We start from the raw sequence: 25,266 nt of genomic DNA, 5'->3' as shown, positions 1-25,266 counted from the left end.
TAGAAATATCAACTTGAGTCAATACTCACCCAATATCCAAATCAGGAACAACATAATAAAACTTGTTAACATGATCAATAACTAGCTTAAGCAGGAAATATACGTATAAAGAAACACAACTGTCACAAGTATAGAACTCACTTGCATGCTATGACCCGACAACGACGTATAGATACTCGTAACCACACCTATACGTCGTACTAAACAACTAACAAGTAGAAAATAGGGCAAACAATACCTAATCCCTCAAACTAAGATTAGCCACAACACATACCTCGATTCCGCGGCCAAAATCAAGCCTCAGTTACCGCTTTACCTCTCGGTTCCACTTTCAATCCGCTTGTATCTAGTCATAACTGACTTAGTAATATCAATAAATGCCAAAGAACTCAATTCCAATGCTTAATTTTAGGTTTCCCAACCTTTTCCCCAAAAAGTTAAAATCCGACTCTGGGCCCGCTTGGTAAAAACTTGAAGTTTGGACAAAAACCCGATTACCCATTCACCCCGAGCCCGGATATGCAATTGGTTTTGGAATCCGACCTCAATTTGAGGTCTAAATCCCCAATTTATAAAAATCCCTAATTCTACCCAAACCCCCAATTTTTACTATAGAAATCTTAGATTTTTGTTTGGAAATTCATGAAATGTGATGGAAAAGTGAAAAAAGTGGGTTAGGATCACTTACCAAAGTTTGGGGAAGATTTGGTCTTGGGAGAATCGCCTCTAGGGTTTTAGGATTTGAGAAATGTGAAAAATGGGTGAAAATCTCGTCTAAGTTGGGTTTTGTACGAGTCCACAATGACTACACGAGATGAACCTTGGTTTGGTGAATTGAAGTTGGCCGCAAGTATCGCATTTGCTATTAAATGTTCGCAATTGCGAACTCGCAAATATGACCAATGCTTCGCAAATGCGAAGCTTGGCCTGGCCTGCTGCCTTCGCAAATGCGAACAAATGTTCACAATTGCAGCTACGGTGCATGTCGCATTTGTGAGGATGAACTTCGCAAATGCAAAGGTCCCCTGCCCAATTTGCGATGATTCTTCGCAATTGTGGTACTCGCATTTGCGAGCCTAACTTCGCAATTGCGAAGTCTGCAGATCTGCAACACCAACAATTTTCTTAAGGTTCCAAAACACTCCGTGGCCTATCCAAAACTTACCCGAGCCCTCAGGCTCCAAACCAAACTTGCACTCAAGTCCAAAAATATCATACGGACTTGTTCGTGCGATCAAAAAACCAAAATAACATCTTAAACAACGAATTTTACACTAAAACTCATGAAATTTTCAAGATGGTTCAAACTTCCTATTTTTTCAACCAAAGGTCCAAATCACGTCAAATTACTTCCGTTTATCACCAAAGTTTATAGATAAGGTTTAAATATTTTAACGGACCTGTACCGGGCTCCAGAATCAAAATACGAGCCCGATACCATCAAGTTCAAAAATTATTCAATTACTCTAAATCGTTATATTTTCTAGCAAATAATTTACTTCAAAAATTCATTTCTCGGGGTAGGGACCTCGGAATTCGATTTCGGGCGTACGCCCAAGTCCCATATTTTACTACGGACCCTCCGGGACCATTGGAACACGGGTCCGGGTCTTTTTACCTACAACGTTGACCGAAGTCAATAAAAATCATCTTTTAAGCTAAAATTCATTATTTCTTAAAAAAATTCACATAAGGGCTTTCCGGATATACGCCCGGTCTGCGCATGCAAATCGAGGAGAGACAAAAGGAGGTTTTAAGGCCTCGAAACACATATTTGACTTCTAAAACAAGAAATGACCTTTTGGGTCATCACATTCTCCACCTCTAAAATAACCGTTCATCATCGAACATATATAGCAAAATACCTGAGTTGGTGAAAAGATGGGGATATCGGATCCGCATATCGGACTCGGACTCCCAAGTAGCTGCCTCAACAGGCTGACCTCTCCACTGCACACGAACTGACGGATAACTCTTCGATGTCAACTGTCGAACCTACCGGTCTAGAATAGCCACCGGCTCCTCCTCGTAGGTCAAATCCTTGTCCAACTGGACAGTGCTGAAGTCTAATACGTGGGATAGATTGCCGTGATACTTCTAAAGCATGGATACATGAAATACTGGATGCACAACTGATAAACCTGGGGCAACACAAGTCTATAAGCCACCTCTCCCACTCAATCAAGGATCTCAAAAGGCTCGATGAACCTAGGGCTTAGCTTGCTCTTCTTCTCAAATCTCATCACGCCCTTCACGAGCGACACCCAAAGCAACACTCACTCTTCGACCATGAATGCCACATCACGAACCTTATAGTCAGCATAACTCTTCTGCCTGGACTAAGCAATGATCTTAACCTTATCTAAGGCATCATGTACTAAATCTGTACCTAACAACAGAGCCACTCCCGGCTCAAACCACCCAACCGATGACCGACACCGTCTACCATATAATGCCTCATAGGGGGCCATCTGGATGCTCGACTGATAACTGTTGTTGTAGGCAAAATCCGCTAACGACAAGAACTGGTCCCAAGAACCTCCAAAGTCAATAACACATGCTCGGAGCATATCCTCTAAAATCTGAATAGTACGCTTGGACTGCCCATCCGTCTAAGGATAAAACGTTGTGCTCAACTCGATTCGTGTACCCAACTCACATTGTACTGCCCTCCAGAAATGCAAGGTAAACTACATACCATAGTCATAAATGATAGACACGGGCATACCATGAAGACGAACGATCTCCCGGATATAGATCTCACCCAACCACTCCGAAGAATAGGAAACTGCCATAGGAATGAAATGCGCTGACTTAGTCAGCCTATCCACAATAACCCACACTGCATCGAACTTCCTTTAAGTCCGTGGAAGTCCAACAACAAAGTCCATAGTGATGCGCTCCCACTTCCACTCAGAAATCTCAATCTTCTGAAGCAAACCACCACGTCTCTGATGCTCGTACTTTACCTACTGACAATTCAAACATCGAGCTACGTATGCAACAATATCCTTCTTCATCCTCCTCCACCAATAATGCTGTCGCAAGTCCTAGCACCCGGATGAATAGAATGCTAGGAACTATGGGCCTCTTCTAGAATCAACTCATGAAGTCCATCCACATTAGGCACACAAACTCTACCCTGCATCCTCAAAACTCTGTCATCTCCAACTGTAACCTGCTTGGCACCTCCGTGCTGCACTATGTCCCTAAGGACAAACAAATGAGGGTCATCATACTGCCGATCTCTGATACGCTCAAATAATGAAAAACGGGTGACTGTGCAAGCTAGAACACGACTGGGGTCAGAAATATCCAACCTCACGAACTGATTGGCCAAAGCCTGAACATCCAAAGCAAGCAGTCTCTCACCAACTGGGATATATGCAAGGCTACCCATATTAGCCAACTTCCTACTCAAATCATCGGCCACCATGTTGGCCTTCCCGGGATGATACAAGATGGTGATATCATAGTCTTTCAATAGCTCCAACCACCTCCTCTGCCTCAAATTTAGCTCCTTCTGCTTGAACAAGTATTTCAAACTCTTGTGATCCGTGAACACCTCACACGACACGCCATATAAATAATGCCTCCAAATCTTCAGCGCGTGGACAATGGCTTCTAGCTCCAAATCATGAACTGGATAATTCTTCTCGTGAATCTTCAAATGCCACGAAACATATGCAATAACCATGTCATTCTACATCAACACCTCACCAAGTCCAATACGAGATGCATCACAATATACTGTATATGGCCCTGAACCTGTGGGCAATACCAATATCGATGCCATAGTCAAAGCTGACTTGAGCTTTTGAAAGCTCGCCTCACACTCGTTTGACCACCTAAACTGGGTACCCTTCTGGGTTAACCTGGTCATCGGGGCTGCTATAGATGAAAACCCCTCCACAAACCGACGATAATAACCTGCCAAACCTAAGAAACTCCGGATCTCTATAGCTGATTCACCTCAAACTGGGTCCTTGACTGCCTCAATCTTCTTAGGATCCACCTGAATACCCTCTGCTGATACGCCGTGACCCAGGAATGCTATTGAACTCAACTAAAACTCACATTTCGAAAACTTAGCATACAATTGGCTGTCTCTCAGAGTTTGAAGAATGACTCGAAGGTGCTACTCATGTTGCTCTCGGTTGCGGGAGTAGATCAAGATATCATCAATTAAAACAATCACAAAGGAATCCAGATAGGGCTTGAACACTCGGTTTATCAAATCCATAAATGTTGTTGGGGCATTTGTCAACCCAAATGACATCACTAGAATATCATAATGCCCGTACCGAGTGCAAAAAGTTGTCTTAGGGACATCAGATACCCTAATCCTTAACTGATGGTAGCCAGATCTCAAATCAATCTTCAAAAACACTTTCGCACCCTGAAGCTGATCAAATAAATTATCAATCATCAGCAATGGATACTTGTTCTTGATGATGACTTTGTTCAACTGCCGATAATCTATACACATCCTCATCGATCCATCCTTCTTCTTAACAAACAACACTGGCGAACCCCAGGGCAAGACATTGGGTCTGATAAAGCCCTTATCAAGCAAGTCTTGCAAATGTTCCTTCAATTCCTTCAACTCTGACGGGGCCATTCGGTACGACAGAATAGAAATGGGTTGAGTGCCCTGAGCCAAATCAATGCAAAAGTCAATATCCCTGTCGGGTGGCATCCCCGGAAGGTCTGAAGGAAATACCTCGGGAAACTCCCGAACAACTAGCACAGAATTCATAGAAGAAACCTCAACACTAGAATCGCGGACATAAGCCAAATAAGCCAAACATCCCTTCTCGACCATACGGCGAGCCTTCATAAAAGAGATAACCCTACTGGTAGAATGACCAAGAGTCCCTCTCCACTCTAATCGAGGCAACCCCGACAATGTTAAGGTCACAGTCTTGGCATAACAGTCCAATATAGCATGATAAGGTGACAACCAATCCATCCCCAAAATAATATCGAAGTCAACCATATCGAGGAGTAGGAGGTCTACACTAGTCTCAAGACTCCCAATAGCAACCACACACGAACGATATACACGGTCTACAATAATAGAATCACCTACCGATGTAGACACATATACAAGAGCACTCAAAGAATTACGAGGCATAACCAAATATGAAGCAAAATAAGATGACACATACGAGTATGTAGACCCTAGATCAAATAGAACTAAAGCATCTCTACTACAAACCAGAATAGTACTTGTGATAACTACATCGGAGGACTCAACCTCAGGCCTAGCTGAGAAAGCATAACATCGGGGCTGGGCCCCACCACTCTAAACAACATCCCTAGGACGGCCTCCACCTCTAGCGGCCTGACCTCCACCTCTAGCGTCCTGATCTCCACCTCTAACATCTCGACCTCCATATTTAGCTGCCTGAATCCTACTTCTAGCTGGTTGAGCGGGCGGTGGAACACCCGGTGCCGGAAACATGGCACGAGAACCTTGATGTTGAGAACTGCTCGAGGCTCAAGGGAAAAATTTAGTAATGTGCCTCATATCGCCACAAGTATAACAAGACTTCGGCTACTGAGACTGCTGACCCTGAAACTGACCCTGACTGCCTGAGTAACCACCCTGAAAACTCTAGAGTGGAGGTGCACTGATAAGAGCCGGTGGTGCACTATAGGTGGTAGGTTACAAGTACCTTGAGCACAAGTACTTTACTTTATTTTTGATGATCTAACAAACTTACCATCCAAAATCAGATAAGGAACCCGTTACAAGACCCTGAGATCACAAAGTTCCAGATTGGGATCCAGCCCTTAGGAAAGCAAGGTGACTGCTATCACTGAATCAAAAGACTTATAGAAGCTGACCATAGAAGAGCTAGTTGGAAATCTGAAGACCTGCGAGATGAAGAGGAAGATAGACAGTGAAAGAAGACAACCAAAGAAAGAAAAGAATCTGGTACTCAAAGCTAATAGCAATGACTCAAGTGAGGAAGAGTGGAAGGAACAACTGAGAGAACATGTCCCTACCAGTTCCCGAGGAGACTGTATGAAGTCAACTCTCTAGCAGGAAAGTTACTGCCTGCACACGATACTGTACAAGAATAGTGCAATAGTTAACTTTTTATGGAAGGTTTTTTTATCTACCTTGCTTACATCATTATAAGTGATGTCACATACGTATAAATACTATCAAGGAAGGTAAAATAACTTGCTTCATGAGAGAACCAGATGAAGGACCTGAAGCATGCCTGGTACAATCATTCAAGTTAATCGACTCAAGATAATCTGGGCAGTGTGTTTTAGATTCACAGGAACCAGATTTAGAAGTATAAGTCAACAGTACAGTTGGAAAGCAACTGCAGAAAGTGACTACTACAACTGTACATGCAATAGTTCAGCAGACAGTGCAATAGTCACTTCCCATTGGGAAAAGGCATGTACTAACCAAGATTTGACATCACCATTGTGATGTCTTTTAGAGTATAAACCTGGTGCAAGACACAAGAAATACCTTCTCCAAGACATGCAAAATTAGAAACGAAAATTCTCTCAAGTGCAAGAACAACCTCTCTCAAGAACAAAGCTTCTGCAACCTCAAGGACCAGATCCAAGATTGAAGATATCTTAAGTCCTTAGGTTTGTTGAGTCTTTGTTATTTGTTCTTCAATTGTAAATCCTATCTTGCTTTTTAGAAGTTGTTTTAGGAAACCCAAAATCACAAACCCTCCAAGTTTATGTCTTGGCTAGAGTTTGTCGAGTTGTAAAGCCTTTGTAATAGAGTTATTACAAAGTGGCTTGTAATAGGGTTATTACAAGTTAGAGTGATTAAAGTCTTTGTCACTAAAGAGTCACAAAGTGGCTTGTGGTGAGAGTACCACAAGTTAGTCGAGTTGAATTCTTTGTAATAGGCGTTTGCAAGTTAGTGAAGTTGAAAGCCTACAAGTGTAGGTTGTGGTTTTTGTCCCCTTGAGTTGGGATTTTTCCACGTAAAAATCCTCTGTGTTCTTTACATACTGCCGAGCTACTGTGGTAACAATTAGAGAACTTGATTCCCTGTACTGGTTGGTTTTACAGCCTGTTGCTTATAGTAGGAACTGCTAGAGAATCTGGTTCTCTATACAGTGGGAACTTATCTTGTGTCTCATATATATATTGGTTTCGCGGTTAGCACTGTACCAAACTGATATAAGACCTGATCGCTATACAATTTGGTTCATCAGTATCTTCAGTGTAAACTCATAGAGAAACCGATTTTCTATACAGCCTGGTGGATGCTTAGTTTTTAACAATTGGTATCAGAGCGGGTTCTTTTTAAAAGGTTAACACCTAAAAAGGATCTACATGGCTGATCCGCCAAACTTCGAGGAAAGTCAATCAACTAATAGACCACAAAGATTTTAGAAGATGGGTCACAAAAATGGTAAGATCCCAAAGAAAGGAAGTTCCAGCAGGAATTCCAAAGGAAATGATTGTTGTCATAAGTGTGGAAAGCCTGGACACTTCATCGAAGACTGCCCATTTCTGAAACAAGAGCATCACAAACATAACTCTAACAAAGTAGCAAAAAGGAACCTAGTTCCTGACAAAAGATTCAGCCGAAAAAGTGCAGCTGACAATATTGTGAAGCAAGCTCTTGCTGCATGGGAAGACTCCTCCAGTGAATCAGAAGACGAACCAGATACAGGAAGCAACTCCATGATGGCAATGCAAAATGAAGATGATTAATTGTTTACATTGATGGCTCAGTCTGATGAGGATGAAGAGGATGACAATGATGAGGTAAATTTCAGGGATGTTCAGAGAAATCTGAAGTCCCACTCTTCGAAGAAATTGATGTCATTAGCAAATGTTCTAATTGATACATATTGTAGTTTTGTTAATGATAATGATGCCCTAATCATAGAGTTAGGAAATACCGAACAATCTAGAGATGATTTGATGGTAGTGGTTGTTGACTTGAAGAAAACCATAGAGAACCTTAGCAAAGAGAAGAATACTCTAGTAGAGAAAATTGCAGCTACGGAGCAAGAAGGGGATGATATGGTATTTTCTTTTGAAGATTTAAGGGAACAAATGGAAGAAGTAACTAGAGAACACAACTTGTTGAAAAAAAAATAAAAAAATGGATGGACAACACCGAGGGAGAGGAAGTGGTTAGAAAGGCTCAACTTGAGCTTGAGAGTGAGCTTAAGAAAATTAAAAAAAGTTTTGTTGCTGAGCTTGAAAAGAATAGACAACTTCAGGAAGATTTAAAAAGGGTTAAAAATGATCTTGATAAGTCACTAAAATGGACCCGGTTCTCTGATGTGATAACGTCTATATACAGGAGTAATGGTGGAAACATGCAAGGCATCGGGTTCCCAAAGGCTAAAACCTCCTATAATCCCCATATGAAGTATGCAATTGTGGCTGATAATAGGTTGTGCACTCACTATGGTCAAACTGTCATTGCAAGGACTTTTGTAAAGTTAAAACTTAGTCTTTGCAGAAAAACAAAGTTTTTGTTGAAAAGAGGCGTACTAATAAGGAACCTAGTTCCCTGAAAAGAAAATATGTGCTGCTTGCATGGGCAAAAATAACCCTAAGTCTAATCATTGACTTAAGTGTGCAGGGAACAGAGAAAGGGAGCAGTTAACAGTGGTACATGGATAGCAACTTCTCGAAGATCATGACTGGAAGAACAAATGATTTCCTTTCACTGAAGGTCGTGCAAGGAGGGATGTATCCTGTGAAAATGGCAAGAAGGGATACATTCTGGGAGTTTGAAGGATCGGGAACAGTATGATTCCATTGAATAGTAGAGTACCTGATCCTCTATGAGATTCTGCTGGGTATTTCCCAAATCTGTGACAAAGGGATCTTGGCTGTCTGAGTGCTATTAATGATAATGATGAGCTATGGCACAGAAGGCTGGGTCATGCAAGTTTCACGCTGCTAAAAAAATTAGTCAAGAAGGACCTAGTTCATGGTCTGCTCAAATCAATCTTCAAGGATCACAAGATATGTGATGCATGTGTAAAAAGAATGCAAGTCAGATCCCCTTTCAAGCCCAAAATGGAAGTAGTATCTCAAGGCCACTTGATCTCCTTCATATGGATCTATGTGGACCTATGAGGATGCCAAGTAGAGGAGGAAAGAGGTACATATTATCGTCAGTATGGATGATTACTCCAGATTTACATTGACATTATTCCTCAGAACTGAAGATGAGATGCCAGCCTACATAGAGAAACCTGGTCCCTCAATCACAATATATGAAGCAGAAAACAAAGTTGTGAAGGCTGTACATGGAACTCCAGCTGCTGAGAAACTCAAACCAGATCAAAGACAAGAAACTCACTTGCCTTCTCAACCTTTCTCTCTCAAATAAAGCATAGAAATATCAAGGAAGCATTGGAAGATGCTGACTGGATTATAGCTATGCAAGAAGAGCTTCGTCAACTTTAGAGGAACAGTATGTGGAACCTGGTTCCACGACCTGCTGACAGAACTGTTATGGAAGCCAGGCTCCCTGTGCTTAGTGTGAAAGAAATCAGGATGGAACCTACTCATTGTTCAGATCTATGTTGATGGAATCATCTTTGAAGCAACAGTTGACTCCCAATGTGAAGAATGTGCATAACTCATGGGAAGTGAGTTAGAAATGAGTACGATGGGGGAACTGAATTTCTTCTTAGATGTACAAGTGAAGCAAGAAGATGCTGAAGAGATTTGACATGGAGACATTAAAATCATTGACACTCCATCGCCACAGCTACTTGTCTAGACTAGATGAACCTGGTTCCCCTATAAATCAGACCATGCATAGAGATATCATAGGGTCACTTCTGTAGCAGACCAAATATTGTTTTAGTGTGGGTCTGTGTGCGGGTTTCAATCCAACCTAAAGGAATATCATCTGAAAGTTGCCAAGAGAATCCTAAGATATCTCAAAGGGATGCAGGACCTAGTTCTCTACTATCCCTCGGTTGATAACTCTAACTTGATTGGTTATGCTAATGCTGATTATGCAGGCTATCTGGTGAACAGGAAAAGCACATCTGGAATGGCTCATTTCCTCGGATCATGTTTTATCTCATGGGGTACAAGGAAAAAAACTCAGTAGCTCTCTCAACAACTTAAGCAGAATATATTGCAGCTGCCTTTCTCAGGGTCAATGTTGAAAAGGTTCTGATTTGTATGAAGTTTTGGAAGACGAAGGATCAGGTAGCAGACATCTTCACCAAGGCGCTAAGCCGGGAAATTTTTGAAGGAAATCGTCTGGAGTTGGGGTTGACCAAGCTCAACTGAGGACCTGGTCCCTCGATGATTGGCTATGTTAAGAAGGAAAGGTAAAATGCTAAAAAGTATTTTTCGGCGACATCTAACTCAAATCTATACTGTTATAGGCATACACATATGGCAGTTTCAGGACAAAAACAAGTAAGAGTGACATTTCACTTCTAGGAGTCTTTGCTCAAAATTTTCAAAAACCGTCACGGAACCTGGTTCCTGTGACTCAGGTTAGTAGTCTCTTCAATACTTATATGCCCTTTTAAGCTGCTGAAGTGTCATGTCATCAATTTGTTTCTGCATTTCTCCTGCCTCTCCTCCTAACTTTTGAAGTCCAAAATTATTAAACCTTTTTGAACTGACATGTTGCCCCAAAGAGGCATTTCTCTATCTTACACCCAAATAAAACCGATTCCTTTTCTTCAAAACCAAAATCAACCTTGTCTCAAAATAATCCTTCTTTACAAATATGCCAAAAGTGAACCCAACTCTCTCACATTCTAAAAACCTAACTCCATCAGAATCAAAACCCCAAGAATTCTTTGGTAGTTTTTTATGGAAGTTTAACTGAAAGGGAATAGGGTAGCGTGAGGCTGAAATTGTTGCTGGGCTTGTAGAAGCCTTGAAGGATGGAGGAATTGGTGAATGTGTTGAAAAATAGGGGAACTGAATGAGAGACCCGGTCCCTAAAAGCAGGTTGATTGATGATAAAGTGGTGTAACCTGCTGAAGTGGTGATTGTGGAAGAGAGGATGAAGTGGAAAAATCTCCATTTGCGAAAAAAATAGTAAAAAAATGGAGAAACGAAGGTTGGCTGAGAAAGATGAAGCAGATGATAAGGGTAAACAGATTGAGAATAAGAAGAGGGAGGCATGGCTGCTCAGGGATAGAAAGGGTAATGTAAGCAAAGAATCTACTTCCTTACAGAAGCAAAGGCTTGAGCCATTAGGTTTGGAGGGAGAAGACGTTGAAGTCTCAAAAAGTGCTGTAAGGCAGAGTGTTGACTCTGATATTGCCGAAAAATGGAGGAACTTCTTAACATTGTTGAGCTCCAAAAATTAGAATCACCTCTTTGTTTCTCCAAGTCCCAATGTTTCTGAAGAAGAAGTAAATATTTTTATGTTTTACGTGATATTATGATGCTATATGTTCATGGGACTGAGTCTATTCTTGATGAGACGAAGCTTGGGGAGCCTCTTGGTGATCTGATTGATAGTTCAACCTACTCAGACAGGTTGAGCACCAGGTCCTCCTAGACCCTCGGCAGAATAGAATGCTAAGTTGAAAGGTGAGAATGAAATATTGAGGAAACAGGTGGAGGAACTGAGAGAGCAGATGATCATTGATCAGAGGAGAGTAAATGAACGAATGGACAAGCTCATCAAAGCCTTAGCCCCTTACTTTTCTTCCTGCCCAGTGATCCATGTCCTTCACTCCTTCCATATTCCCTTGAATTCTTACCTTCTTTTGACCCCTATATTTGATGACATTGGTACTTCAGTTATTTAAATTGTCATATTATGTATTGTTGAAACTATTGTGCTTTTGTTATAATTAATCCACTATGGGCAATCACCCTATTTTGTGCCATAACATTCACTTGTTGTTCTTGTTACTTTTTATGTTGTGTTGCCCAAGTGGCCTGAGTTAATGTTGCTGAACTTCTTTTTGATTGTGCTTCTTCTGTTATTCTTTTTGATAATGCCAAAAAGGGGAAGTTATATAGGTGTCAACAAGGGGGAGGAACATAATCGAATTGATATGTTGTGTTTTGCATGAAAGATAGCTCTGCTTTGTAGGGGAACGTTGCTGATAATGCAGACATGTGAGAAATCTGGTTCTCAAGAGATAACTCTGCTTCACAGGGGGGACAATGCTGATAATATGTTGATTATAGGTCTGATCCGCAGGAAACATGTGAGGAATCTGGTTCTCAAGAGGAATATCAATTTTGGGTTTGTCATCATCAAAAAAGGGGAAATTGATAAGTTATGGTACTTTGAGTTTTGATAATTTGCCAAACAGTCTTGAGAAACCAGTTGTGATCAGCTCCTTAGGTTTGGTTCTCATGGGGAATATGGCTAATTCGTAGGGGGAACAATATGGAGATCTGGTTCTCAGGGGGAATATCAATTCTAAGTTTGTCTTCATCAAAAAGGAGAAAATTGATAGGTTACAAGTACCTTAGGCACAAGTACTTTACTTTATATTTTGATGATCTAACAAACTTACCATCCAGAATCAGATAAGGAACCTATTACAAGACCCTGAGATCACAAAGTTTCAGGTTGGGATCCAGCCCTTGGGAAAGCAAGGTGACTACTATCACTGAATCAAAGGACATATAGGAGCTGACCATAGAAGAGATGGTTGGAAATCTGAAGACCTACGAGATAAAGAGGAAGATAGACACTGAAAGAAGAGAACCAAAGAAAGAAAAGAATATAGTACTCAAAGCTAATAGCAATGACTCAAGTGAGGAAGAGTGGAAGGAACAACTGAGAGAACAGGTCCCTACCAGTTCCCGATGAGACTGTATGAAGTCAACTCTCCAACAAGAAAGTTACTGCCTACACACGCTACTGTATAGGAATAGTGCAATAGTTAACTTATTATGGAAGGCTTTTTATCTACCTTGCTTACATCATTGTAAGTGATGTCACATATGTAAAAATACCATCAAGGAAGGTAAAACAACTTGCTTCATGAGAGAACCAGATGAAGGACCTGAAGCATGCCTGGTACAATCATTCAAGTTAATCGATCCAAGATAATCTGGGCAGTGTGCTTTAGATTCACAGGAACCAGATTAGGGACCTGATACCTTGGTGTTCCCCTGACAGAAGTATAAGTCAACAATACAGTTGGAAAGCAACTACAGAAAGTGACTGCCTGCAACTGTACACACAACAATTCAGCAGACAGTGCAGCAGTCACTTCCCATTGGGAAAAAACATGTACTAACCAAGATTTGACATCACCATTGTGATGTATTTTGGAGTATAAACCTGGTGCAAGACACAAGACATCCCTTCTCCAAGACTTGCAAAATCAGAAATGAAAATTCTCTCAAGTGCAAGAACAACCTCTCTCAAGAACAAAGCTGCTGCAACCTCAAGGACCAGATCCAAGATTGAAGATATCTTAATTCCTTAGGTTTGTTGAGTATTTGTTATTTGTTCTTCAATTGTAAATCCTATCTTACTTTTTAGAAGCTGTTTTAGGAAACCCAAAATCACAAACCCTCCAAGTTTGTGTCTTGGCTAGAGTTAGTCGAGTTGTAAAGCCTTTGTAATAGAGTTATTACAAAGTGGCTTGTAATAGGATTATTACAAGTTAGAGTGATTAACTTTATCACTAGAGAGTGACAAAGTGGCTTGTGGTGAGAGTATCACAAGTTAGTCAAAGTCTTTGTAACTAGAGAGTCACAAAGTGGATTGTGGTGAGAGTGCCACAAGTTAGTCGAGTTGAATTCTTTGTAATAGAGGTATTACAAAGTGGCTTGTAATAGGCGTTTACAAGTTAATGAAGTTGAAAGCCTACAATTGTAGGTCGTGATTTTTGTCCCCTTGAGTTGGGATTTTTCCACGTAAAAATCCTCTGTGTTCTTTACTTACTACCGAGCTACTGTGGTAACAATTAGAGAACCTGATTCCCTGTACTGGTTGGTTTTACAGCCTGTTGCTTACAGTAGGAATTGCTAGAGAATCTGGTTCTCTATATAGTGCGAACTTATCCTGTGTCTCATCTACATACTGGTTCCGCAGTTAGCACTATAACAAACTGATATAGGACCTGATCGCTATACAATTTGGTTCATCAGTATCTTCAATGGAAACTCATAGAGAACCCGGTTCTCTATACAGTCTGGTGGATGCTTAGTTTTTAACAGTAGGGTAGCTGATTAGAATACTGCATATGAGAACCACGACCACCTGGAGCACCGTGAGAAACCTGAAGTGCTGAATGAAATGGCCTGGGTGGATGGCCCCTACCAAAAGAATCCATGCCTCCAGGCGAGGCACCACTAAATCTTCCAGAATTATGAGGCCTCTTGTCAGACCCCTGACTGCTCCTCTGAGCTAGAACCATCTCAACCCGTTTGGCCACATTGGCCGCATCCTGAAAAGAAATCTCGCTCCCCGTCTCCTTAGCCATCTGCAATCTAATAGGCTGAGCGAGTCCCTCAATAAACCTCCTCACCCTCTCTCTCTCTCTCTCTCTCTCTCTCTCTCTCTCTCTCTCTCGGTAGAGAGTATCAGAAGAGCATGACGAGCCAAATCAATAAACCTCGTCTTGTACTAGGTGACAATCATAGAACCCTGCTGAAGACGCTCGAACCACCTGCGGTACTCCTCTTTATGAGTGACGAGAAGGAATTTCTCGAGAAATAGCTACAAAAACTGGTCCCAAGTAAGAGCTGGTGACCCATCTGGCTTGGCCAAACAATAATCTCTCCACCATTTCTTAGCAAAACCTAACAGACGAAAAGCAGCAAAGTCGACCCCATTGGTCTCCACTATCCCCATGTTTCGTAGAACATCATGACAACTGTCCAAATAGTCTTGGGGATCCTCTACAAAGCATCAGAAGACATAGTTGATCCATCACCGGCCTGAGCTACAACACACGGTGGAACTACCCCAACTGGCTGAGCTGCTAGAGTTTGAAACTGGGGAGCCATCTGCTCCGGAGTGCGAGTAGAGGGAGTCTATGCTCCCCCCAGCCAGAGAGACGGTTGGTTCTACAATAAGTATGCCTGCCTGAGTGACACTCTCCATAAGTCCCACTAGACGTACCAAAGCATCCTGGAGTACGGGGGTAGCGATGAACCTTTTTGGAACCTGAGCTGGGCCCACTGGAACAGTTTGGGCCGAAACCTCATCATCAAACTCTACCTGAGGCTCTGCCGCTGGTGCTGCTGCTCTGGGCTGAGCCCTGCCCCTGCCTCAGCCTCTAGCACGGCCTCGGCCTCTGCCCCTCGCAGAAGCTACCACTGGGGGCTCGAGCTACTGATCAGTTGATGAGGCGGTACGCGTTCTCGCCATCTGTGAAAGAACAGAGTAGAAATTCAATTAGCATTCAGAAAGCAAATCGCACGATGAAGAAGAATATATGTGAAGTTATTCCTAAACTCTGTAGCTTCTAGGGGATAAGTACAGATGTCTCCGTACCGATCCCTCAGACTCTACTAAGCTTGTCCGTGAATTGTAAGACCTAAGCAACCTAGAGCTCTAATACCAACTTGTCATGACCCGAACTTTTCACCATCGGGACCGTGATGACGCCTAACATTGTACTCGCTAGACAAGCCAACGTTACAAAATATTTCACCTTTTTTCCTTTATCTGCTAACAATTTAAAACTTAACAAAAGTAAATCAGCGGAATAAATGCGGAAGAACATATTTTAACAGATTATTTTTATACTAATAACGAAATCGTAATAAATTCCACCCAGAACTGGTGTCACAACTCACAAACAGTCTACGAGTACTACAACTAATGGTCTAAATGAAAAAAAATATACATTTATCTCAAAAGTAGATAAAACAGAAATGAAATAGGATAGAAGGGGACGCCAGGGCCTGCGGACGCCTGTAGGACTACCTTGGGTCTCCGGTGGACTGAAGCCAGCAACCTCGAACTATGATCAGTATGGTCCAGTATCGGGATCTACACAGAAAGTGCATAGTGCAGTATTAGTACAACTGACCCCATGTACTAGTAAGTGTCGAGCCTAACCTCGACGAATAGTGACAAGGCTAGGACACGACAAACAACGTAAACCTGTGTAGTTAAATAATATACTAACAGAATAACAATAATAGAAATTAAACAGAAATTAACGGGAAGGGGCAACATGCTAAAGGGGTACTAGAGTAAGAAATCACAGTAGTAACGGAGATTAAACAATTAATGCACTTGAATCGATGATAGCAAATAATCACAACAAACAGAAAATGCACGGCATCCTCAATCCTCACCATGCAATCAATAACAGAAATGTGCACGGCATCACCCTTCATGCTTTATCACTCTTCCTCACCATATGAATAATAGGAATGTGCACAACATCAACTTTCGTGCTTTATCTCTCTTCCTCACCATATGCATCAATATAAATGTAAATGTGCACGACATTACCCTTCATGCTTTATCACTCTTCCTCACCATAACAACAACAAAAATAACAACAACCCGGCAAGGGCATCACAATCAAACAACTTTGTTTCATCATTTCATTTCACAATAGAAATCTCAACTTGAGTCAATACTCACCCAATATCCAAATCAGGAACAACATAGTAAAACTTGTTAACATGATCAATAACTAGCTTAAGCAGGAAATATACGTATAAAGAAACACAACTGTCACAAGTATAGAACTCACTTGCATGCTATGACCCGACAACGACGTATAGATACTCGTCACCACACCTATACGTCGTACTAAACAACTAACAAGTAGCAAATAAGGCAAACAATACCTAATCCCTCAAGCTAAGGTTATCCACAATACTTACCTCGATTCCACGACCATCAAGCCTCAATTACCGCTTTACCTCTTGGTTTCACTTCCAATCCACTTGTATCTAGTCATAATTAATTTAATAATATCAATAAATGCCAAAGAACTCAATTCCAATGCTTAATTTTAGGTTTCCAACCTTTTCCCCAAAAGGTCAAAACCCGACCCCGGGCCCGCTTGGTAAAAACTCAAAGTTCGGACCAAAACCCGATTACCCATTCACCCCCGAGCCTGGATATGCAATTGATTTTGGAATCCGACCTTAATATGAGGTCTAAATTCCCAATTTATAAAAATCCCTAATTCTACCCAAACCCCCAACTTTTACCATAAAAATCTTAGATTTTTGGTTGGAAATTCATGAAATGTGATGGGAAAGTGAAAGAAAGTGGATTAGGATCACTTACCAAAGTTTTGGGGAGGATTTGGTCTTGGGAGAATCACCTCTAGGGTTTTAGGATTTGAGAAATGTGAAGAATGGGTGAAAATCCCGTCTAAGTTGGGTTTTACACAGTTGCAGGTATCGCATTTGCGATGAAATATTCGCAATTTGCAATCTCGCAAATGCGACCAATGCTTCGCAAATGCGAAGCTTGGCCTGGCTTGCTGCCTTCGCAAATGCGAACAAATGTTCGCAATTGCGGCTACTGTGCATGTCACATTTGCGACGATGAACTTCGCAAATGCGAAGGTCCCCTACCCGGCCCAATCATCGCAAATGCGATGATTCTTCGCAATTGTGGTACTCGCATTTGCGATCCAGACTTCGCAATTGCGAAGTCTTCTGATCTGCAACACCAGCAATTTCCGTAAGGTTCCAAAACAATCTGTGGCCTATCCAAAACTCACCGGAGCCCTCGGGGATCCAAACCAAACATGTACACAAGTCTAAAAATATCATACAGAATTGTTCGTGCGATCAAATTTCCAAAATAACATCTTAAACAACGAATTTAACACCAAAACTCATGAAATTTTCAAGATGGTTCAAACTTCCTATTTTCTCAACCAAAGGTATGAATCACTACTTCCGTTTCTCACCAAATTTTACAGATAAAGTTTAAATATTTTAACGGACCTGTACTGGGCTCCAGAATCAAAATACGAGCCCGATACATCAAGTTCAAACATTATTCAATTTCTAAAAATCCTTATATTTTCTAGCAAATAATTTTCTTCAAAAATTCATTTCTCGGGCTAGGGACCTCGGAATTCGATTCCGGGCATATGCCCAAGTCCCATATTTTACAACGGACCCTCCGGGACCATCGAAACATGGGTCCGAGTCCATTTACCTACAACGTTGACCGAAGTCAACAAAAATTATATTTTAATCCAAAATTCATTATTTCTTAAAACATTTCACATAATGGCTTTCCGGATATACGTCTGCGTTGCGCATGCAAATCGAGGAGAGATAAAAGGAGGTTTTTAAGGCCTCAGAACACAAATTTGACTTCTAAAACAAGAGATGACCTTTTGGGTCATCATAGTTACAAAATTGTACAGTAATATATATCCTTTTGTATTGTTTCCAGGGAAAAGGTCTAAATTTACCCATCTACTTTCAGATATTATATGTATTTAACCTCCATTATACTATTCGGCCAAATGTACCCTTACCGTTATACTATACGACAAAATTTATCCCTTTTATTTAAATCACTTGTTCTTCTTCTTGATCTACTATTTTTAAAATAATTAGCATTTACTTGCTTTCTTGATTGGAAAAAAGAAAGAGAAAGTAATATTAAAATAATGCAGCGCTTAGTAAACAAAGTATAGTAAATTGAAGAATCTAAATTAGGTAGCTTGTCTAAATTCTGAAAGTATTTACAATACACCAGCTTTGAAAAATTCGTTCCACAAAAGGTATGAAGACCTTGCAAGTATTAGTGATAGAAACTGAAGCTCCTAGGAGATTTTGTATTGTCGAATTCAACTTTGCTTAATCAAATGCCTACGCATTGTGCACTCTTAAGTTAGTCAACTGAACTCTATACTAACTAGACACGTACAAAATATATTCGAGGCAGAATACATCGGTAGCCCCTTCAACTTATTTTCACTTTTCACTTTAACACTTATTCTTAAGGTCGTCTCATTTAAACACTCCAACCAGCCATTCAGTGTGTCATCTAGACACAAAAGGCTGACATGGCAAGACGAATATTTTTCAAGCGCGTGAAATGGTCCAAAAAACAAATTACTCATACTTATTGCCAGAAAATAAATAGTTTTTGCCAGAAAAGTTTCCACTAAACTTCTCTTTTAAATTTTCAGTGTAGGATTTAATACTATTCCATTTCAAGATCGAAGCTTCTGCTTTAATACATAGAATTTTATGACTATCTCGTTTTTAAGATCCAAGCTTCCATTTCAATTCTTACTCAAAAATAGCCATGACTAAGAGCAGCGTTCTAGTCGAAAAAATTTAGAGCTCATATATGAACAATAACTACTCAAATCGATTTAACTGTTTTTTATCAAAAAATATATGGGGGGATTGTATTTGATGAAAAGAAACATGTTCAATGTCTGAGCCCTGTTAATTGGCGTAAAATTGGAATTGACATTTTGTCAAACACCTTGTATACTCAACTTGCTAAATTCTCCATTTTTCAAATTCGTCGCAGCTGAGTGGATCAAATCTGAAGAAGAGGGGTGAGAAATACTCCCCCGAGGTGCAGAAACTGTTTGGCATTAGTTTTGCTGTATTTGATTGGCTTGAACACCATTTCCGGCCAAATAGAGCTCGTTGGAGCTTGGAGCTTCATCGGAGTTGCCATTTTTGAAGTTGGAATGCTTCAAATTTTAGTGGGGAGATAGATTACAACCTGGGGAAGAACCTCCGGCGCTTTATGTCCAGCCAGGTAATGATCGTGCAATTCACTCACTTCTAAATTTATTTATGTCCAAATTAATAATTTTTTATCTTGTTATATTTCAGATCTACCAATGTTGAATAGCTGGATGTATCACTAGGAGGTTTGTGGAAGAATTTATTGGATTATTAAAAGGAAAGATGAAAGAATGGTGAAGAAGAGGCCCACATTTTTACTGTATTGGCAGAAGAAATTTGGGTTGGGGGTCGGGAAGATGACGGAGGGTTCTTTTCCTTTTAACTTTTTTCTTTTTTTAAAAGTTTCCTTAAATCCACGTGTCTCTTTCTTATTGGTTATTCTGGCGTGTGAATTACACGCATCTATCATGTTTGGCTGCCTCAAATTTTAGTGTCTGGATGATACATTAAAGGAGTGGTTGGAGTGTTTAAATGGAATGACCTTGAGAATAAGTGTTAAAGTGAAAAGTGAAAACAAGTTAAAGGGGTTGTCGATGTATTCTGCCTGTATTTGAATATACATGGACATATGTAATGAACATCTGCATATAATACATAACAAATAAACACAAAATTTTGCGGTGTGCATATGGTTAAAAAATTTAAATCAATTCGAAAACCATTATCACAAGAAGAGAAGTGGGTGCAATGACAATTAAAAATATCTATAAATAATTTGTATAGTTCAATACCTTTAGCATTCACATTAATAGTAATTTCTAAAAATAGCGGATCAAGAAGAAGAACAAGTGATTTAAAAATGTACTGATGGTAGGGATAAATTTGGCCGGAAAGACGGAAAGTATAACGGTAGGTATAAATTTGACTGAATAATATAATAGAGGTTAAACATAGACAATATGCTAGATAATTTGACCGGAAAGTATAATGGCGGGTATAAATTTGTCCGAATAATATAATAGAGGTTAAATATAGACAATATGCGAGAGTAGAGGCATATATTTAACCTTTTTCCTTTTAAAATAGGGAAAATTTCACATAAGAACAACTGAGCTCCCTACTTTTCAACTTTATAGCTCATATTTCAATTTACAACCAACTAGCCCACAAATAATAGGCTAATACCCAACATTCAACTCCAATAAATTTTCGAAATTGCTATTTAATTTTTAAAAAAGATTGCTCAAGCTTTTAAGTTAATTTTTGAATCAGTAACTGCGACTCAAATATTAGTTTAACAAACCAAATCCATTTGAGTGGTGAAAATTAGATTTTTAACAAGCTAAAATATGTGGGTTTAAATTTTGAATTTGATTTTGTGAGAAATTTAGAGTGGGTGTTATTTAGACTTGTTAGAAATAGTATAAGGAGGTTGTATATAAAATTTGAAGTCATTTAATGGAGATTTAGATTGGTTTTGAACAAGAATTGTAACTGAAAATCGTGGAAGAAGTTCGTCTACAGATGCTTGTATAAAGGTGTATAAAAGTGTATAATAGTGTATATGATGTGTTTATACACTCATATATACTATTATACAAGATTATACAAAATTATACAAAAAACTGACTTCGTCTTCTACCTTGCGTTTTTTCTGAACTTTAACTTAAATCTTGCTCAAATCTACTCCAAATCACTTCAAATTTAAATTTTGAACTCCTTTAGATATTTTCAATCAATTGGAACAACACCCAATCCAAATAACTAACAAACTCAAAAAATCCTATTTTCGAAAGCAAAGCTTTGAATGACCTTCAATAGTGGACTTCTACTCTTCAATTTTCTAACATTGCAAATAGGGGGAGAAGCAAAAAATACACGACCTCTTGAAACATATGTACAAGATGTAAGAAGAAGAGAGAGCGAAAACAATAGTTGTGAGATTTAACTCCATAACTTTTAGAAGCAATGGTTATAAGAACACAAATTTTAAATTTGCTAATGCTTTCAAAATATGTACAATATGGGCTAGGTAGGCTAAAACTTAAAATATGGACCATTTTTTGTTATGGTGTAAATTCATGTGTATTTTCTTATAATTCTTTCTTTAAAATATACTATTAATTGTTTATATTCTTACCGTATTACTCTTATCTTTGAAATTTACAATCTTCGAATCGTTGAGAAGGAAAACCGAAAAATCTTCGAATCGAGTGATTTTAAAATTTAAAGCGATTGACGAAGAGCTCGCGGCCATGGAAGCTCCACGAGGTCACGTACTTCTCTCTTTTTCTGCCATAGTTACACATACATAACCTCTGAAACCTCCATTTCCACTTCCTCCAAATTGACAGAAAAATTAGCTGAAAACAACAAACAATGGATCACTACAAAATATTAGGGTTAACACGAAGCGCGAGCAAGGAAGATATTAAACAAGCGTTTCGAAAATTGGCAATGGAATTTCACCCGGACAAGCACGCACATTCGCCGCAGCAGTTAAAGGAAAACGCTACTCTCAAATTCAAGCAAGTTTCCGAAGCCTACGAGACTCTGATCGACGATCGCAAACGCGTCGATTACAATATTCGTCAAAATAGTTACCGGAATTCTGCGAATAATTATTATAGCGGTGGTAATAGTGACAATTATTACCGTAATAGTTATCAGAAAAGTTATAGGAATAATCACGGTTATGGATATGGGTATAGTCGGCCTGCAGAAGGGGGTTCTGCTAGCGTTTTTACCAAATTGGAGATGGTTATGCGGTTCATGACCACGCGGGCGTTTCTCCTCAACGCTGCCTTAGCTGGGTAATTCTTCTTTCCCTTTAATTTTTTGCGGGGCTTTGTATTGTGTTTTCATTTTATATAATACTATTTGATTGATACCCAAAAAAAAGTCATATTAGTGTTACATAACATGAATGAATGTCATTCAAATCTCAGACTAGTTTGAGTTTGGCTATATGAATTTTCAATATCCATCATGCTCCAGTTGGTCCTGTGTCATGTCATGCCAATATTGAATGATTTGTCTTTAAGCTCTAGAGGAAGTTGTTGTAATGATTTGTCCTTCGATTATTTTATCACCATGTCACTTTATCACCTTATCTTGTTATTGTTACTACTTATTGTGTCTATTTCTTTTACTTTTACCTTGAGCTGGGGGTCTATTGAAAACGGCTTCTCTACCTTCTCAAGGTAGGGGTAAAGTCTGCGTACACTCTACCCCTCCTAGACCCCCATTTTGTGGGATTACAGTAGGTTTGTCGTTTTTGTTGTACTGTACAAGCTTTAGATCCTAAACTTTCTGATTCATGTGAACAACTCGACTCTCTAAGGCATCGCCTTGCTCTTCTGTTTTATCTCAATGTTTTTCGTGTGGATAAGTTATTTACCTCAATGTTGACCCAGTTAAGATCTTCTCAGGACATCACTGATAAATATTCTCTACAGTGTATTGTTAGGTGCAACATATGCAGTTGATGCAGGTGGGGAGGCACTATGGAAGATGCAAAACTCTGGAGTATGACTTCTCTTCCTTTTATCCATCACCATCCATACACTTTCCGTTAATTGAAACAGCATACAGATTAGATTAACAAGCACGCTATTTCATATTGAACCAAACAAGTGTAGCCCAAGCAAGGTTTTACTATTGCATACACTTTAATATATTTGATCCTCCTTTTTTCTAGTATCAATGGTAGGATTAGATATCGGTCTTTAGTTTAACAATGTTACTTGGTTTAGGATATTGTTTCTCTAACTTTTGCGGCTTATTTTTTCAATCCCATGCGTCTTATCTTCTTGCTTTTGTAGTTTTAATGTTTCTGTGTAGATTTATATGACTTTAATTTCATCATTCAGTCCTAGAAGTATTTGTTATAGTAAGCAGTAACATGTCAAATAATTTTCCATAATAATCTTCTTTGTGATCTTTGAGTGTAGAAATCGTTTGAAGAAGCAATGGAATCTGTAGAAAAAGCTAAAGCATTTGATGACAAAAGATGAAGAGTTGTGCTGTATAGTTGTTTGCTTTTGTCGAGCAGGTTTGAAATGCTCATGGAAACCCGCATCATACCTTCTGAAGCGGGAATAAACTATTGCAATTTGCAAATGGCTGAGCTGAGATCTTCAATTGCTGTCGAAATTGCTCAAACATTTGGCAGAAATAGAGGGGAAGAGAGAGAGAGAGAGTTTGGTAAGGGAGTTGAGCAGTGTTGTACCTTTGTATAGAAGAAACAAATCATGGTGGGTTGCAGTGCTCTTCTTGTATCGTGTAATATTATAATACTAACCAAATAAAAATATGTACAGAATTCTTTTGATCGGTAAAATGTGTGGATAGATGTCAAATAGATACAAGTCGACTTGCCTAAAGTATAATGTATAACATGTTAAGTTTAGACTTTAGAGTGCAATAAGAGACTTCAAAGCCTCCAAAACAATGTAGTACAGTAAGTATAGATGTCAAACTTATTGGGTGAGGTGAGGGAAAACAAAAGGTGAAGACATATTAAAATAGAAAATATCAACCATAGAAATTTGGGTACTCAGCATTCAAAATCCATGTAGTGGTAAAAAACTCGATCAGTCGATTACTTCCTTTTGACATGATAGTGGGCAGAACTACTTGCGATTTGCTGCAGTTAGCTTGGCAATCAAACTGAGCAGACAACAATTCCTTCATTTATAAAAGTGATGTTCGAACTAACTATTCCACGGGATATTTGTTACCTCTACTGAGTAGAAAATCATTTCTGGAGCTCTGTCAACAATGGCATATTATAGTTTGTAAAATAGAACCAAAGCCTATGTTTTTTTCCGGGAACAATTGTTTACGGATTCAATTTCCTTAGAATTTCGTAAGATTCCAAGGTTGATGCCACCCAATAGAGTACTACAACTGGATTTCAAGTCAAGTTTATCAACATCCAAGGGCACTTCTAATTTGACCCATGAAAGCAAAATGACAGCTAATTTTGGATGAAATGAAAGAAGTACTTTTCGCCGTTTGTAAATCAATACAACAACTTATCCTTTTAAAAAAATAAAAAAAAAATCTTAGTTAATCTCATTCCAACAACCAGGCAAAAGTAGCCCCAACAAGCTAAATCAAACTAACAATTTCACAAATATGTTATTAACATTTGGCTGATCAAAGTTTGTGACGATAAACTCAATAACCTAAACTCTTAAGTCTAGCTGAACTCGCCAGCCATGTTATAGAAGGCAGTGCAGTTTGCTGGAGACTCAAGTGGGGAAACCGATTAAGGAAATGGAGCAAGCCAATGCTCACTATTATATCAGATAAAGGTCAATAGCATTACATCAAAATGGGCCAGTGCAACAATTAAGAAAGAAATTAGAAATCTGAACGAATGCAAATCAGTAGTTGAGCCATTTGAGATAGACGTGATAGTGCGAGCATTTAGCAGGCAGGGGATGCCTGTGTGTTACACTTGAACATTAGCAGTAAGGTAGGCTGGCATCTGGGTAGAATATTAGCCTGAATAGAGAAGCCAAACTCAAGTTATAAGAATCATCCCGAGTGATCAAATCATTTGGGAAGACCAAACCATAGCTAACTAGTTACCGATAAAAGCCATGCCATTTGTATCTCTTTTTCTTTTATTAAGGTAGCATAAAGTCAACGGAGACACAGAACTGGGGCATCTAACACCAAACACAAGGTTGGATGTAACTGTTCTAAAATTTTCTAAGCCAC

At 39.5% G+C, this 25,266-nt stretch overlaps 1 protein-coding gene across 1 annotated transcript; it reads left to right on the top strand.

Annotated features, from left to right (window-relative positions):
* Positions 1-21,735: 21,735 nt before the first annotated feature.
* Positions 21,736-23,875, top strand: LOC107765977 (chaperone protein dnaJ 72). The gene is made up of 3 exons (XM_016584682.2): positions 21,736-22,346; positions 22,992-23,061; positions 23,487-23,875. The coding sequence occupies exons 1-3, from the start codon at positions 21,913-21,915 to the stop codon at positions 23,547-23,549; spliced, it is 567 nt and encodes a 188-aa protein (XP_016440168.1). The 5' UTR covers positions 21,736-21,912; the 3' UTR covers positions 23,550-23,875.
* The last annotated feature ends 1,391 nt before the right edge of the window (positions 23,876-25,266 follow it).

This window comes from Nicotiana tabacum, chromosome 5 (assembly GCF_000715075.1).
Source record: "Nicotiana tabacum cultivar K326 chromosome 5, ASM71507v2, whole genome shotgun sequence".
In the NCBI taxonomy this organism is placed as follows: Eukaryota; Viridiplantae; Streptophyta; class Magnoliopsida; order Solanales; family Solanaceae; genus Nicotiana; species Nicotiana tabacum.
This window is presented reverse-complemented; position numbering and strand designations above follow the sequence as displayed.